Raw genomic sequence first — 16036 nt, 5'->3', positions numbered from 1 at the left:
GCATTCATTTACAATAAATTTTTTTACAAGAAAGCATCTAATTTGGATGTAAATAATGTTTTTCATTTTCTTTGAAAAAATACAAAAAAATTCATATAAAATAATTAAGAGCGTGAAGTGCCTAATGCTGAAACCATCGTTTAGAAAGGATGGCTCATAATCCATAAAATAAAAAATTGGTGTGGCATTCTACCTTAATTAAATAATTACTTTTTTGTATCTGAAAAAATAAATTATACATGTAATCAACTTTTCATTCATAATTTTTTTTTCTAATCCAAATGATTTTCTCACTTCAAATAAAAGACACCTTTACGTTTACATTTCATTGCACAACAAAGTGTCACAATGAATAAATTAAAACTTTTAAACCCGACTTATATACCTGTTATCTAATATGCACACTAGAAACTAGGTCATTCAGGTAGGCTACACCCGACAAACATGGCTGACAGTAACTCAGAAAAACATTCCCTTGGTTCTCCTCTAGCACCCATAGTAATGTGTGAAACCCATGAACTACCTATTGATATGATATGTGAGGACTGTGATGAATTCATTTGTGCCAAGTGTGCCAAAACAAATCATAGAGATCATGACTGGAACACTATAACCACGGCAGCCACCCAAAGGAGGAGAGGTCTACCTACATTTCTGAACAAGATCAAGGAAGAGGATCTGCCTGGGATTGATGAGAAAATAGAGAAGATTCCACAACAGGTGACAGAAAATAAAGAACTGTGTGATGCTGAGATTAAAAAACTTCAGAAGCATGTTGATGAGATAATAGGCAGGTTGATAGAAATAAAAAAAAGCCATGAGCAGACATTAAGTGACAATTTAGTTGAAAAGAATGATCAATTACACAAGGTGAAATCTGAGTTGGAGAAAAAGAAAAATGGAATTGTTGACATAGTGAAATTCATGGAGGAGAACAACAGCACCATGTCAGATTACAGCTTGATTGACAATCACAGAGAACTGACAAAAATGCTGTCTGAATTAAATATTCATACCACAAACTGCAAACATTCAACAAGGTTCACTAGAGGTGAAATTAATGATGACTTAGTCGAATCTTTGGTTGGAAAAACTTTACATTTAGATTCTATTACTGTGACTCAGACAAATTCATTCCAATATGGAGGTGAATCAATATTTGTTTTGAAGGCTTTCAGTGAATTTCAATGTTACATAAAGAACGTTATCTCAAATTATACAGAAAAAGTTGACAATAATGGTGCAATAAAACATAGATATAATATTTGTCCTAATGACCTGTGTATGACTGGAAACAGTGATGTTTATTTCACTGATAATAAAAACAAATTAATTACCATCCTGTCACCATCAGGATCTGTTTCTACAGTCATCAAAACAAATCCACTGTTACCAATGGGAATCTGTCAATCAGTGGACGGTGGACTACTGGTCACCTTGAGAGACACTGAATCAGGTCATTACAATTTGGAATCACACAGCAGACGTCTGGTGAGAAACATCACAGTGACAGGTGACGTCATCCATGAGTATGAGTACAAGGAGGACGGTCGGACCAGACTGTTTACAGCGCCACACAGAGTCACACAGAACAGTAACAGTGATATCTGTGTTGTGAACATTAGAAGTAACACTACAGGTGAACTAGTGATTCTGTCTTTCTCTGGTCGTATGAAGTTTGTCTATCGTGGACAGAACCTGACAAAGAACTTTGATCCAACTGATGTAGTGTGTGACTCTTACTGTAACTTCCTTGTTACTGACCCATTTAACAAACAGATCCATCTACTGAGTCCTGACGGGAAGTTCCTGAAGTTCTTACTGACAGACAATGAAGTGAACCGTCCACACTCACTGTCCCTATACACATCTACACTGTGGGTAGGATACAATAAAGGACTTGTAAAAGTGTATAGATACTCAGTGTAATAAAGTGTATAGATACTCAGTGTAACAAAGTGTATAGATACTCAGTGTAATAAAGTGTATAGATACTCAGTGTAACAAAGTGTATAGATACTCAGTGTAATAAAGTGTATAGATACTCAGTGTAACAAAGTGTATAGATACTCAGTGTAACAAAGTGTATAGATACTCAGTGTAACAAAGTGTATAGATACTCAGTGTTACAAAGTGTATAGATACTCAGTGTAACAAAGTGTATAGATACTCAGTGTAAGAAAGTATATAGATACTCAGTGTAACAAAGTGTATAGATACTCAGTGTAACAAAGTGTATAGATACACAGTGTAACAAAGTGTATAGATACTCAGTGTAACATCCAGAATAGATCAATTTTTACTGAAATCATTCATACCAGATCTAGATTTAAAATATTATATCACTGTGGCCAATCATCAGCTAAATGTAGAATGATATATGTATACATACTTTTCATATTTTGTTACCAATATCATAAGTTATTATTCTCGGCAGTAACACCAAAATTCAAGGGAAATGAAAATTTGAACTCGTACTGTATTTTGATTTTTTTATTTGTTGTGAGGTGTGTATTGTTTCATTATGTATATTATTAGTAACATTAAGTTTCTTGAACATTCCAGAGTGGTCAATATGTTTAGTCATTTTTTCTAGAACATTCTTGAACTTTATTCATTTCCAGAACTTTCCAGAAATACCATGTACTTACAACTTCTAGAATATTCTAGTTTTATATTACTGTATAAATATCCTGTCAATTCGATGCATAGAGACCATTGTCGTATATGCATCATTAAGGTATTACTGGGATATAATTTCACTGGGACATTGTGTGCAGCAACGGACACTCTGATGTATGTATTTTTAGATCTCTGCTAAGTTTAGACTTAATGATTTGTATAGTATTACTGTAAATAAATTATTGTTAAGTTTAAACTGTGTGATTGATCTTTGCTGGCATTTAGGGTTATTCTGACCCATAACAGAATTGGGGGCTCGTCCGGGATCAAGAATTTCTTGCACTTTTGCAGTTCATTGTCAGAATTTTGTTAATTAAATTGTTAAATTTGAATATAAGCCAGCAAAAATCAAAATGGTATTTTCGGTCACAAACTTTCTTAGTTCGCCAAGTGTTCAGGTTTTTGATACGTTAAAAAAGAATAACTTGATTGCATTAGGTTTGCATTTTGGGTTAGATGTTAAACCCTCTCAGAGAAAGCAAGACATTAGAATTAAGGTTGCAAACAAATTAGTGGAAGAAAACATCTTTGAAAAATACGATCTTCCAGATTATACAGTTAAATCAGAGTTAAGCTCTTATAAAATGTCAGAATTTCAGTATCAAGTAGAGTTAGAGAAAATGCGATTTGAAAGAGAAAAATTAGAAAGAGAAGAGCGAGAAAGAGACAGAGAAAGAGAAGAACGAGAGCGTGAGCGAAAATTTGAATTAGACAAATTAGAAAGAGAAGAACGAGAGCGTGAACGAAAATTTGAAAGAGAAGAGCGAGAAAGAGAGCGTGAAATGAACTTTGAATTAGAGAAATTATAATTACAAAACCAACCAGAACCGTCAGTTGTCAAAACTGAATTTGACGCAGCAAAAAATATCAGATTAGTTCCAAAATTTCAAGAAAAATCTGTAGACAAATATTTTCCCCAATTTGAAAAAGTCGCAGAGAATCTTAAATGGCCACAACATGTTTGGTCAGCAATGTTACAAAGTGTACTGGTTGGCAAAGCAGCTGAGGTATACTCTGCGCTAGGGGTAGCTGAAAGTTCAGACTATGAGAAGGTCAAAGCAGAAATATTAAAAGCATATGAATTAGTACCTGAAGCATATACACAAAAATTCAGAAAGTATAGGAAGTTTGATAACCAAACATTTGTTGCATTTTCACGAGAGAAAGAAGATTTATTCGATCCCTGGTTTAGATCTAAGAAACTTGATAAAACTTTTGCTTATTTGCGCCAAGTCATCCTGGTAGAAGAGTTTAAGGAATGTGTTTCTCAAGATTTGAAAACACATTTAGAAGATAAGAATGTGAAAACTCTTGAAGAGGCAGCAGTCATATTTGATACTTATGCTCTGTCTCATAAAAAGAATTTTGTATCAAGATCTCAGACTAGCAGTAATTCTACCAATTCAGACACATATAAAAAGAGTGGTTCAGGGTCTCAGTCTTTCACAATTTCCACATTATAATTTATACATTAATTAGAAAATAGAAAAATGCATATCTACCGGAAATGGCGAGGACAGGTTTGTCGTGCTAGAATGAATGGCCGATTCATTACCGAAACTAACCTGCTTGGAGTTTGGGACTAGCACCTGATGATAGTTCCCTTTAAAATTACTGGCATCTTAGCCGGTATCTTTTGGCTTTTTGGCATCTTTTAAAATTATAATTATGCTATAGCACAAACCAAAATTTCTAAATCCAATTTGGCTTAACTCCTTCCTGGTCATTTTCTTTATAAAATTTTTGAATTTTGTTCACATATACACACACACAAATATATATAAACTGTTTATATTAAAAAAATGTATGTACTTATCTGTTTGATAATAATTATGTTTAATGCCTCGGTTATTATTCCTGTACGCTTTTCACTTTGAACAGTACTATTGGTAATTTAAAAATCTTATCTAAAATTAAATTCTAATCGGTATAAGCGTCGCCCGCGTGGCGCAGTGGTTAGAGCGTCTGCTCTAGAGTCGCGAAGTAAGGAGTCAATCCTTACGTCGCGGGTTCGACTCCCACTGTGGGACGTGGAGACCGGTCCTTCGGATGAGACCGTATAAACCGAGGCCCCGTGTCGCAGTAGGTGTTGGCACGAAAAAGATCCCTCACTGCTCAAAGGCCCTAAGTGCCGAGCATAGGACAAAATTTGTAGCCCTCCACCGGCAAGTGGTGGCGTCTCCATATGAGTGAAAAATTCTCGAGAGGGACGTTAAACAATATAAAATCAATCAATAATCGGTATAAGCAGCAATTTTATACGATTTTTCGAGCTAAATAAAAACAATATAGCAAAGCTAGATTATTACCCCCCCCCCCTTTTCTGGTATCAATTTTAATCAAAATTTTATAAACTTACACACCTTCAAAATATGTATTTAATCTCCCCCTTCTCATTTGAATTAATCTATAATTTATGTTCAGCAATTATTGAACAAAATCACCCCCCTTTTTGTTGCTATTTGCAAATTCCCTCACCTCATCTTTATTTTCTCTTTATTTTATGTTGACACTTAACTCCTTGTATGATCGGCCACCAAAAAATGATTGTAGCAACACGGTGGTTATTTATTTTATTTATCATTTATTTATTTTTAGAAAATATTTAGTAGATATACTGCGTATGTCTACACAATCATACATAGGCCTGTTCTCGTATTAGAACAGAGTTTTTGAGGCTGGTAGCACTCGGTGAAACAATAAGAATTATAAAAATTCTTAGCACCAATGACTGATAAATTATAACAAAATTTATTGATATATATACAAACAAAAACAGTCTTTGTAAGATATATTATGTCACATTCACTTTGCTTAAATCCATAGAACTGCGCTATGATACATGTACATTAAATCATTGGCCCAGGTTAGGGTTTAATTTTTTTTCTCCCTCATCTAAATACATTTTTGTCCCCCTTATCATGAGGTAGAAGACTGTGTATCAAGACTAGAAAACAAGTCCATATCATCCCAGGGGGAGGTTTGACCCTGTGAACTCTGTACGGTTGATCGGTCGACTGGAACCGTCACCAGTTCCTCTACTTCCTGTAGTAAGGCCTCTGCCTTCTCATTCAGCAAAACCTAAAAAAAATCTGGGTTGTTTAATCATTCCTTTAACAAAAACATAATTATAATTAAATTTCTATCAACCAAAGAATGTGCATAAAATCTGTATAATACCTGGGGTAAAGGAAGGCTAAGTAGTATATTATGAGACATAAAAGTTGTAAACAACTTAATAAATCATATTTCTCTTCATCTACAGAGTAGTCATGAATATAAGCTTATCACTCAATTTCTTTTTAAGACAAAAACTTATCAATACAGATCAAATATCTATAAATTAAAAGGACAGCAGAGCTGTATCAAAATCTGAAAGTCATAAAATTAAGGCGCACAAGAAATCTCACTTTTGCAGAAGCGACGATCTGTTTGGCCACTTTACGGGGGATCTGTTGTATGGATTTAACAAGGATCTCTGGATCAGCAGCCGCCACTAACGCCACAGACTGGAATCCTGCATTATATAACTGCTTAGCTCGACCCTGCACAATGTCAAAACCACCTTGTAAAGAATATCTCATTTAGAAATGCTTCAAATCCAAAACATTCAAATAGATTAAGTAACTACTGTATTGACAAAATTAGATAATGGAACTGTGTTTCATTATTTATCATACATGTACTTTGATAGAAACTTTCACTTTTTATTTTACCTGCGCAGTATGTTACCTGGTAGATAACATTTCAGATAACACACCATTTTTATCAATGACATTTAACTAAAAGAGATTTTAGTAAACATTGTTTACATCACAGTAAGCAGGAATTTGAAATATACAACATCTATATTAAACGAGTTTTACTGTATACAATAATGTACCAGTTTGACGCCAGGTATTTCCATGAGTGGTAGGAGTTCTGCAGACACACAATAAGCCAGACGCTTGACAAAGGTTCCCAGTAGTTCTTGATAGGCCCAGAATTCCTCTAACTCCTGAAATGATGAGAGATAATTTGTCAAATGTACTAAAACAGCATTATGTACTACATGTACACTGCATACACACACATAAGGTAATTAACTTATATTTACATAATTATTTAAAACTATCAAAAAAAAAGTTTTGTAACCTTCTATACTCAGTTCCAGAGAGAAATAGTTACAGATGGGTTTTAAACCGAAGAATCATGAATAAATCATATTGCAAAACAAGTTAGTTAAATAGTTAATTATAAATATATGTGATAATTTTTAGACCCCAAGAGTTTTAAAAATACTGGAATTTGGGTAAAAATACTGTGAAAATATTAGGTATCATTTTTAAACATTTATCGGGATATAAATACGAGTTGATCACGAAATTTAATTCCAAAAAGCCTGATGGGCATTATGATGAATTTAATCTCGTACCAAACCGTATCAAAAGGTACTTGGACACAGATTTGAAGTTAATATTTTCTGTTTTTTTCTCTATAATATTACGAAGTATATATTTTAATAGCATTTCACACAAAAATTACTTAAAAATCTTATTTCATTTTAAAGTTATTAAAACTTTATTTTTTTTTTGGCGGGTTTGATTGACACATCCTTACACTTCCACAAATTTTAATTTTACTCTTAATACTTAGGAAAAGTGGCAATCTTGTTGTGTATGAATGAAAAATTCAGAAAATTCAGAAAATTCAGAGTAGACATGTTCGAAAGCAAAATAAACACACAATATATATTCTCAGTCCGTGCAGTTGTGGTAAGCAGACTGTGACGATTCAGAAAGCACACGGTGAATCTAAATATAAATAAAAATAGAGCTCGTGCCTTGTTTACAAAAACTGTGTACATAACACGAGTGTGATCGATTTGCACACACGACTTAGCTCGGAAGGCGATACTTGTGAAAGTGTTTTGTTTTCTACCATTTCTATTCTGAATAGTATTATTTTTCTGGATTAAAGTTTTAATATTTCTCATTAATACACAACAAGATTGCCACTTTTCTGAAGGATTAAGAATAAAGTTAAATATGTGAAAGTGCCAGGATGAGTCAATCAAACCCGCCAAAAAATATGAAGTTTTAATAACTTTTAAATGAAATAAGATTTTTAATTAAATTTTGTGTGAAGTGCTATTAGAATATATAATTTGTGATATTATGGAGAAAATATTAACTTCAAATCTGTGTCCAAGTACCTTTAAAGTCCGATAGATGTTTAAAAATGATACCTTATTAATTATATTTACATTTGTAACTTATTCATACAGTACATGTGTATGTATGTAATCCACTGAACGCGCGTCGAACCTTTATCATTATGGCGTCACTGAGAAATTACGTCAAACATTTATCCATACCCACATATATATGTCAGACCTCTTGACCCCGTACCTGTATTTATACATTTATAGATACACATTGCTTTCAGTAGCCCGAAGGGATTTATGGAAGATTTGATCATGTGCCAAACCGTTTTACATCCCAATAATACTCAAAAAATTATACCTTATTACTTATATTTACATTTGTGACTTATTCATACTTTTGATTTGCCTGATTGTGACTTTTAACCTGTGAATTGCAATATTTTTTCAAACCCAACGGCATGTATGTAATCCATTGAACGCGCGTCGACCTTTTATGACGTCACTGAGAAAATACGTCGAACGTTTATCGATACGAACATCTATGACCTCTTGACCTCGTACCTGTACTTATATAGATATAAAATTGCTTGCTTTCAATAGTGTTATATAAAGGAAAACATTTGCAAATGTAAATATTACAACATTTTCATAAAAAAAACTTTAAAAATCTGTACAAAATATGGACAAAAAAATCAATATGAGAGGTTTAAATGAAGTGTTCCACTACAACATGTACAATGCATGTTATATTTTACCTGTAATTACTCATTTCAAGAAACTTTTGCAGCATAAAACATTTTTAGGTGAGAGAAATAAAAATTAAGGTTACTTAAGCTATGGGAAAGTGAAGGGTAATATGACTCACCACATTTCATCAAATGATAAAATTTTAACATTATTATGACTGAAAGGACTTCTCTTACAGCCATGTAGCATCGTTTTTGAAAGTGAGGGGGGGGGGGGCACAGAGAATCTTTTGTTTACTTACTTGAAATAGTTGACAAGCAAAGAAAAAAAAGGAAAAAAGGATGATTGCCCAATCTTGAAATAATCCTATTCCGAGAGGCCAACTTTTTTCAAAGCTAATTTCTTTCAGTACCAATTTATATGTATTCAACACTTCATTTCCCTTATATCAATTTCCTGCAGTATAAAGGGGGGGGGGCAGCTTTTCACGAATCATTTCCAATGGTAAAAGTAATGTTGGGGGTAAAATGGGGTCAGTTTGCTTCCCCCTACCTGTTGCTATGTGCCTGTCTCATTTAATCAAAATTAATATACATTGTAATTACTTTTTTTGCATCTGATTAAAAAAATAATTATACATATAATTATCTATACAAAAATTATCTTTTGATTCATCATTTTTTTCAAATCCAAATGATTCTCTCACATCAATTTAGACTCCTTAAGGTTTACATTTACAATTTTCTGCACACCAAAGTGTCACACTAAATATAATCTAAAGTCCAACTTCACAACTTGTGTTTATCTAATTATCGCGTACTATAAACTAGCTAGGTCATTCAGGTAGGCTACAACTGATCAACTGTACCTCACCTGATAAACATGGATGCTTATAATTCAAACAATTATTCTCTTGGTTCTCCTCTAGCACCCATAGTAATGTGTGAAACCCATGAACTACCTATTGATATGATATGTGAGGACTGTGATGAATTCATTTGTGCCAAGTGTGCTAAAACAGACCATAGAGATCATGACTGGAACACAATACCCACGGCAGCCACCCAAAGGAGAAGAGGTTTACCTACATTTCTGAACAAGATTAAGGAAGAGGATCTGCCTGGGATTGATGAGAAAATAAAGAATATTCCACAACAGGTAACAGAAAATAAAGAACTGTGTGATTCTGAGATTGAAAAGCTTCAGAAGCATGTTGACGAGATAATAGCCAGGTTGATAGAAATCAGAAAACGTCATGAACAAACAATTAGAGACAATTTAGTTGAAAAGAATGATCAGCTGAACCAGGTGAAATCTGAATTAGAGAAGAAGAAGAAAGGAATTGTTGACACAGTGAAGTTCATGGAGGAGAACAACAGCACCATGTCAGATTACAGCTTGATTGACAACCACAGAGAACTGACAAAAATGCTCTCTGAATTGGACGTTCATAGCACAAACCATGAACATTCAGTTAGGTTCACTAAAAGGGTAATTAATGATGACTTAGTCGAGTCTTTGGTTGGAAAAACTTTAAATTTAGATTATATTACTGTGACTCAGACAAATTCATTCCAATATGGAGATTCATCAATATTTGATCTGAAGGCTTTCAGTGAAGTTCAATGTTACATAAGCGACATTATCTCAAATTATGCAGAAAAAGTTGACAATAATGGTGCAATAAAACATAGATATAATATTTGTCCAAATGACATGTGTATGACTGGAAACAGTGATGTTTATTTCACTGATTTTATTAACAAATCAATAGCCATCCTGTCACCATCAGGATCTTCCTCTACAGTCATCAGTACAGATCCTCTGGTGCCAAGAGGAATCTATCAGTCAGTGGACGGTGGACTACTGGTCACCTTGAAAGACAATGAATCATCTAATTACAAATTAGAATCACACAGCAGACGTCTGGTGAGACACATCACAGTGACAGGTGATGTCATCCATGAGTATGAGTACCAGGAGGACGGTCACACCAGACTGTTTACATTGCCAGGCAGAATCACACAGAACAGTAACAGTGATATCTGTGTTGTGAACCGTACAAGTAACACTACAGGTGAACTAGTGATTCTGTCTCCCTCTGGTCGCATGAAGTCTGTCTACAGTGGACAGAACCTAACAAATAACTTTTATCCAATTGATGTAGCCCTTGACTCCCTCTGTAACATCCTTGTTATTGACGTTTACAACAAACAGATCCATCTACTGAGTCCTGACGGGGAGTTCTGGAAGTTCTTACAGACAGACAATAAAGCAAACTGTCCATACTCACTGTCCCTATACAAATCTACACTGTGGGTGGGATATGATAAAGGACTTGTAAAAGTGTATAGATACTCAGTGTAACAAAGTGTATAGATACTCAGTGTAACAAAGTGTATTAATAGATACTCAGTGTAACAAAGTGTATAGATACTCAGTGTAACAAAGTGTATAGATACTCAGTGTAACAAAGTATATAGAAACTCAGTGTAACATCCAAAATAGATCAATTGTTTCTGAAATCATTCATAACAGATTTAAAATATTTCATAACTGTAACAAATCATCAACTAAATGTAGAATGATATATGTATACATACTTTTCATATTTTGTTACCAAAATCATAAGTTATTATTCTCGGCAGTATATAAACACCAAAATTCAAGGGAAATGAAAATTTGAACTCGTACTGTATTTCGATTTTTTTTATTGGAAGCTGCCATTTTTCTTTCTTTCTCACAACGCTGGAAATCTCATTTGATGCATGACTTACTGCACTTTGTTAATGTGAACAAAGCACCAGAAACTAGAAATATGTTCATAGGACATGAATGCCCCGCCAAGTGTATATTATTTAGTAATGTGACATGAAAATTTGTGTAAGTGTATGAAGTTTGATGAAAAAATCTTGTATAGTTTCTTTAAATTGAAATTGGATAAAGATTATAAATTGTCAACAAAAAATGTATGTGAATTTTTGAATAAAAATTTCTTAAAAGTAAAACTAAAGAAAATACATAATAATGAAAAGGGAGTTGAACAACTCCTACTGTAATTATCAGAATATTATGTTTAATGAAATTATCTTGAATGATATCTTTAAAACTAAGGTAAGAACTAATTTTAGAGAAGAGACATGAAGGTCAAAGCAAAGGTCGAGTAAACAAAATATGGATGTCGTACATCAGTACGTATCAGCATATGGCTTGTAATAAAAATATTCAAAACTGAGCTAACACTACTTGAAGAAAAGTGAGGTCAAGGTCGAAGGAAAGGCTGAGGACAAAATATATTAATGCAATATGAAACATGTCCATAGGACATGACTGCCCCCAGAGTGTATATTAGTAATGTGACATAAAAATTGTGTGAGTGGATGAAGTTTGATAAAAATATCTTGAACAGTTTCTTTAAATTGAAATTGGATTAAGATAATAAATTGTCACCAAAATCTGTGTAAGTGAATGTTTTTATGAAAATATTTTAAATGGATTTCTTTAAAACTTAACAAAATACATAATAAAAAAGGGAGTTGAATAACTCCCTCTGATACATATCAGAATATTAATATGTTTAATGAAATTATCTTGAATGGTATCTTTAAAACTAAGCTAAGCACTAATTTTAGAGAAGAGACATGAAGGTCAAAGGAAAGGTTGAGTAAACAAAATGTGGATGCAGTTAAAAAGCTTACATCAGTACTTATCATTCAGCTTATGGCTTGTGATAAAAATATCCAAATCTGAGCTAAACACTACTTAAAGAAAAGTGAGGTCAAAGGAAAGGCAGAAGTCAAAAAATATCCATGCAATAAATAGTTTGCATCAGAATGTATCAACATATGAGATTGTTTACACCATCTTGAATGGCATCTTTAAAACTGGGCTAAACACTAATTAAGAAAAGTGAGGTCAAGGACAAAGGAAATCTCAGGGTAAAAAAATGCTGATGCAATTAAAAAGCTTACATCAGAATGTACCGTATAAGCATATGACATGTGTTCTGAAACAAACCAGTATTAATTACATTGTAATAAAACACATCACAGCTTCAGTACCAAATTTTTTTCTCCAAACACCACCATTTACCCAATTTTTTACCTATACTAAGACGTGTCTGTGGAAAGTTGGGGGGCTAAACCTACGAAGATACGTTCAATGTCTATATTAAGTATACATTTGGAAAAAAAAGTGGGGGGGGGCTAAGCCCCCCCCCCCTAGCCGCCCCGGTTCCGACGCCTATGATCAGCTTATGGCTTGTGATAAAAATATTCAAAACTGAGCTAAACACTACTTAAAGAAAAGTGAGGTCAAAGGAAAGGCAGAAGTCAAAAAATATCCATGCAATAAATAGTTTGCATCAGAATGTATCAACATATGAGATTGTTTACACCATCTTGAATGGCATCTTTAAAACTGGGCTAAACACTAATTAAGAAAAGTGAGGTCAAGGACAAAGGAATTCTCAGGGTAAAAAAATGCTGATGCAATTAAAAAGCTTACATCAGAATGTACCGTATAAGCATATGACACGTGTTCTGAAACAAACCAGTATTAATTACATTGTAATAAAACACATCACAGCTTTTTGTTAGGCTAAATATTTTTAAGACCGCGAAACATTAACTGGCAAAATTGGAAATATATAGCTTACGTCATATCTATGTTACAATCAAAACATTCAGTGATAGACAGCGTAATGGGCGGAAATTAATTGTGGAAATGAAAAAGGAGGGGCAAAAAACATCAGTACTTGTGAATTTATTACAAATACCTGAGTCAACCATCAGATCTATTTGGAAAAAATATTTGTCAACTGGTGAAGTCAAAACATTGAAAAGAAAAGGACGCCCTCGGAAGCTGTCGAAACGAGATCAGAACTGGATTATTAGACATACTAAAACTAACAGAGGACGGGTTTTAAAGGATATTACTAATGAATTTAATGAAAGCAGGGATGCTAATGACTTTGTTAATCCACGGACAGTCCAAAGATTTTTGCGTGATCATGATTATAAGCGAAGAGTTGTTAGAAAAAAAATGGTCGTTTCCGATATCAACAGAAAAAGGCGTGTTGCATGGTGTTTAGAGAAAAGAAAACTCATAGTGAATAATTATTGGAACACAATTATATTTTCTGATGAAAGTCAGATAGTTTTAGGAGAGAATCATAGAGTGTATGTGTGGAGAACATCTAAAGAATCGTACTTGCCGCAGTGCATGTGCCCCCCTCGGCAGAGAAGGATTTCGGTAATGGTGTGGGGATGCATCACTTACCACGGGGTTGGTACACTTTGCATGGTCAATGGAAATATTAATGCAGTAAAATACATATCCATTTTAGAAGATCAACTTTGGCCCGTCATTGCCCGACATTTCCTCAACAAAACCTATCGTTTTCAAGACGACAACGCCCCCGTCCATAGAGCTCGTATTACTGTAGATTACAAACAACAAAATAATATTCCTACAATTGTATGGCCAGCTCAATCACCGGACATTAATATTATAGAGAATTTATGGCTAAAAATCAAGAGAACTCTGCAAAATCGAGCTCCAAACATAAAGACTCCGGAAGAATTGTTCGATGCTATTTTACACATCTGGACTTCCTTCGACGAAAACTATATCAAATCCTTGTATGAATCTATCCCCCGTCGACTATTAGCAGTAATCAAGTCTAAGGGCCACCTCACCAAGTATTAATAAAGGTAAGTCTGTTATTTGTTTCACAATTTATTTTTTATTTTTACGAAGTGCATCGTGTTTACGTCCGCCATTTTGAAAAATCGCGAATACTTTTGTCATAGCGCTGTACGTTATAAGCTCATTATCAGTCTAGTCGAACCCTCAAACGAGGGTATACCCTCAAACGAGGGTTTTCCTTCCCTAAATGCAACGCTCGAAAGCAGAAGAACGATAACTCTTCTTATTTAAAAAATAAATATTTTTTTTAAAAATCATAAACATACAAAAATGAATTGGCTACACCTTTGTTTTCAATTTTAAAAAAATTATAAAAATGTTATCGTCTTTATTTACGTCATTTCTGAGACACAAAAGTATGTTTACAGGACAGAGGAAATTCGAACATGCACAAAGAAAGTGTCGAAAAATAATAAATAACACGCTAATTACACAAGATTTTTATTACCGGGGAAGGGAATTATATGTAGTTCAACTTTAAACAAGCAATTGTTTGTTTATAAATCCGTTTTATTAAATTATGAATAAAAAATCAAGTTGTATCACGCATGGAGGTCAAGGCACAGAATACGCTAACTTTGGGGGAGAAAAAGTCTCGATTTTTACAATAAACATATACTTTTTGACAATACAATCTCTTTAAACATCTTTAATCTATCAAATTTGAGTACATACAGAGCTACGAAATAATCCATCACTTTGCACGAGCATATTTTGTGGACCACACGTTTTTCCGTGAAAACGGCACTTTTTGAGTTTCTGCGCATGCGCCGTACCCCCGTTTGAAGGTACCGATATCCAACATCCGTTTACCCCCGTTTGACGGTTCGACTAGACTGATTATAAGCTCAAAATCAAAATTAGGGTCAAAACATTCATATATCAACAGAATACTCGCCAATCATTTTGCTGAAAATCAAAATCTGCATGATTTGAAAATCAGGGAGTAAATACACTTTGGGGTAAAAATTTCCTGGAGCTCTGAGAAGCACATGATTACTGGAATTTAAGAGAAATATAATGTGGCAATATAGATGTACCTGACAAAAGTGATAGACACAGGTCGCAAAACTAGTCGCCCCTGAGAGGAGGTTCTGGACAAAGCCTCGAGGATATTCAAATTTCTCTGCCACTTCCCACAGTGTCCTCTGCTTCCAGAGATCATACAGAATTAGAGTCAGGTAGAATCGCTTGACAACAAAATCATCAAGAATAAAAAATAAAACAACCAAATTGCCCATTCTATATACTAGTATACTCAGTATACATGAAAAATCAGCGTAAAACCATCTACATTGGAGCCTCATTTATCCGGACGCTTTTGTTCCCAATAAATTTGTCCGGATATGTGAAACGTCCGGATAATCATATATGAATTACCATTTAAACAAGACAATATAACGTTTAAAAATTCTGTCCTGATGAAATATCGTCCAGATACTGAAGTATCCGGATATCTGGCGTCCTGATATCTGAAGGTCCACTGTACTGTATCTTGAAAAAGAAATATTTCAAAATAAAAAAAAAATAAAAAGTGCAGCATTACACACTGACCAGTAGAGCAAATTATTACCTCAGAACTATCCTTGGAACTGAAAACAAGATAGGGATGGTGACCCTTACCTTACATCCTTCAAAAAATTATATTAAAAAACGCTTTCTTTCGGTACGAGGGGGGGGGGATTCTTTTGTTATCGATATAATTTCAGGGACAAATATACTATGTAATCTAGCATCCAGATCATATCTGGTTTTATGCAGCCTGATGGATCATCAATGCAAGCTTTGTCAACATAGGGCTACATAATTGGT

General features: G+C 33.9%; 2 protein-coding genes across 2 annotated transcripts; one reads left to right on the top strand and one right to left on the bottom strand.

Moving 5' to 3' along the window:
• The first annotated feature begins 444 nt into the window (after nucleotides 1-444).
• On the top strand, nucleotides 445-1929 carry LOC134234737 (uncharacterized). The gene has a single exon (XM_062716790.1). It carries the CDS (start codon nucleotides 445-447, stop codon nucleotides 1927-1929), a length of 1485 nt encoding a protein of 494 aa, XP_062572774.1.
• A 3528-nt stretch (nucleotides 1930-5457) lies between these two features.
• On the bottom strand, nucleotides 5458-15465 carry LOC134234726 (helicase POLQ-like). The gene is made up of 4 exons (XM_062716784.1): nucleotides 15265-15465; nucleotides 6566-6679; nucleotides 6093-6227; nucleotides 5458-5763 (listed from the first exon to the last, which is right to left on the bottom strand). Exons 1-4 carry the CDS (start codon nucleotides 15463-15465, stop codon nucleotides 5602-5604), a joined length of 612 nt encoding a protein of 203 aa, XP_062572768.1. The 3' UTR covers nucleotides 5458-5601.
• Between the last annotated feature and the right edge of the window lie 571 nt (nucleotides 15466-16036).

Source organism: Saccostrea cucullata, unplaced genomic scaffold (genome assembly GCF_032062105.1).
Source record: "Saccostrea cucullata isolate Sc308-1 unplaced genomic scaffold, CSIRO_AGI_Scuc_v1 ctg1849, whole genome shotgun sequence".
Taxonomy (NCBI): Eukaryota; Metazoa; Mollusca; class Bivalvia; order Ostreida; family Ostreidae; genus Saccostrea; species Saccostrea cuccullata.
Note: the sequence above shows the minus strand (reverse complement) of the source record. Positions and strands in the feature narration are given on the sequence as shown.

What these genes read in the sequence shown, in the direction of transcription:
- LOC134234737 (XM_062716790.1), top strand. Translation starts at nt 445, where the DNA reads ATGGCTGACAGTAACTCAGAAAAACATTCCCTTGGTTCTCCTCTAGCA.
- LOC134234726 (XM_062716784.1), bottom strand. Translation starts at nt 15,465, where the DNA reads ATGGGCAATTTGGTTGTTTTATTTTTTATTCTTGATGATTTTGTTGTC. An exon ending in GTGTCTATCACTTTTGTCAG is followed by an intron (nt 6,680 to 15,264) that starts GTACATCTATAT and finishes TCATCATTTCAG; the next exon opens with GAGTTAGAGGAATTCTGGGC. An exon ending in AAATACCTGGCGTCAAACTG is followed by an intron (nt 6,228 to 6,565) that starts GTACATTATTGT and finishes GACATTGTGCAG; the next exon opens with GGTCGAGCTAAGCAGTTATA.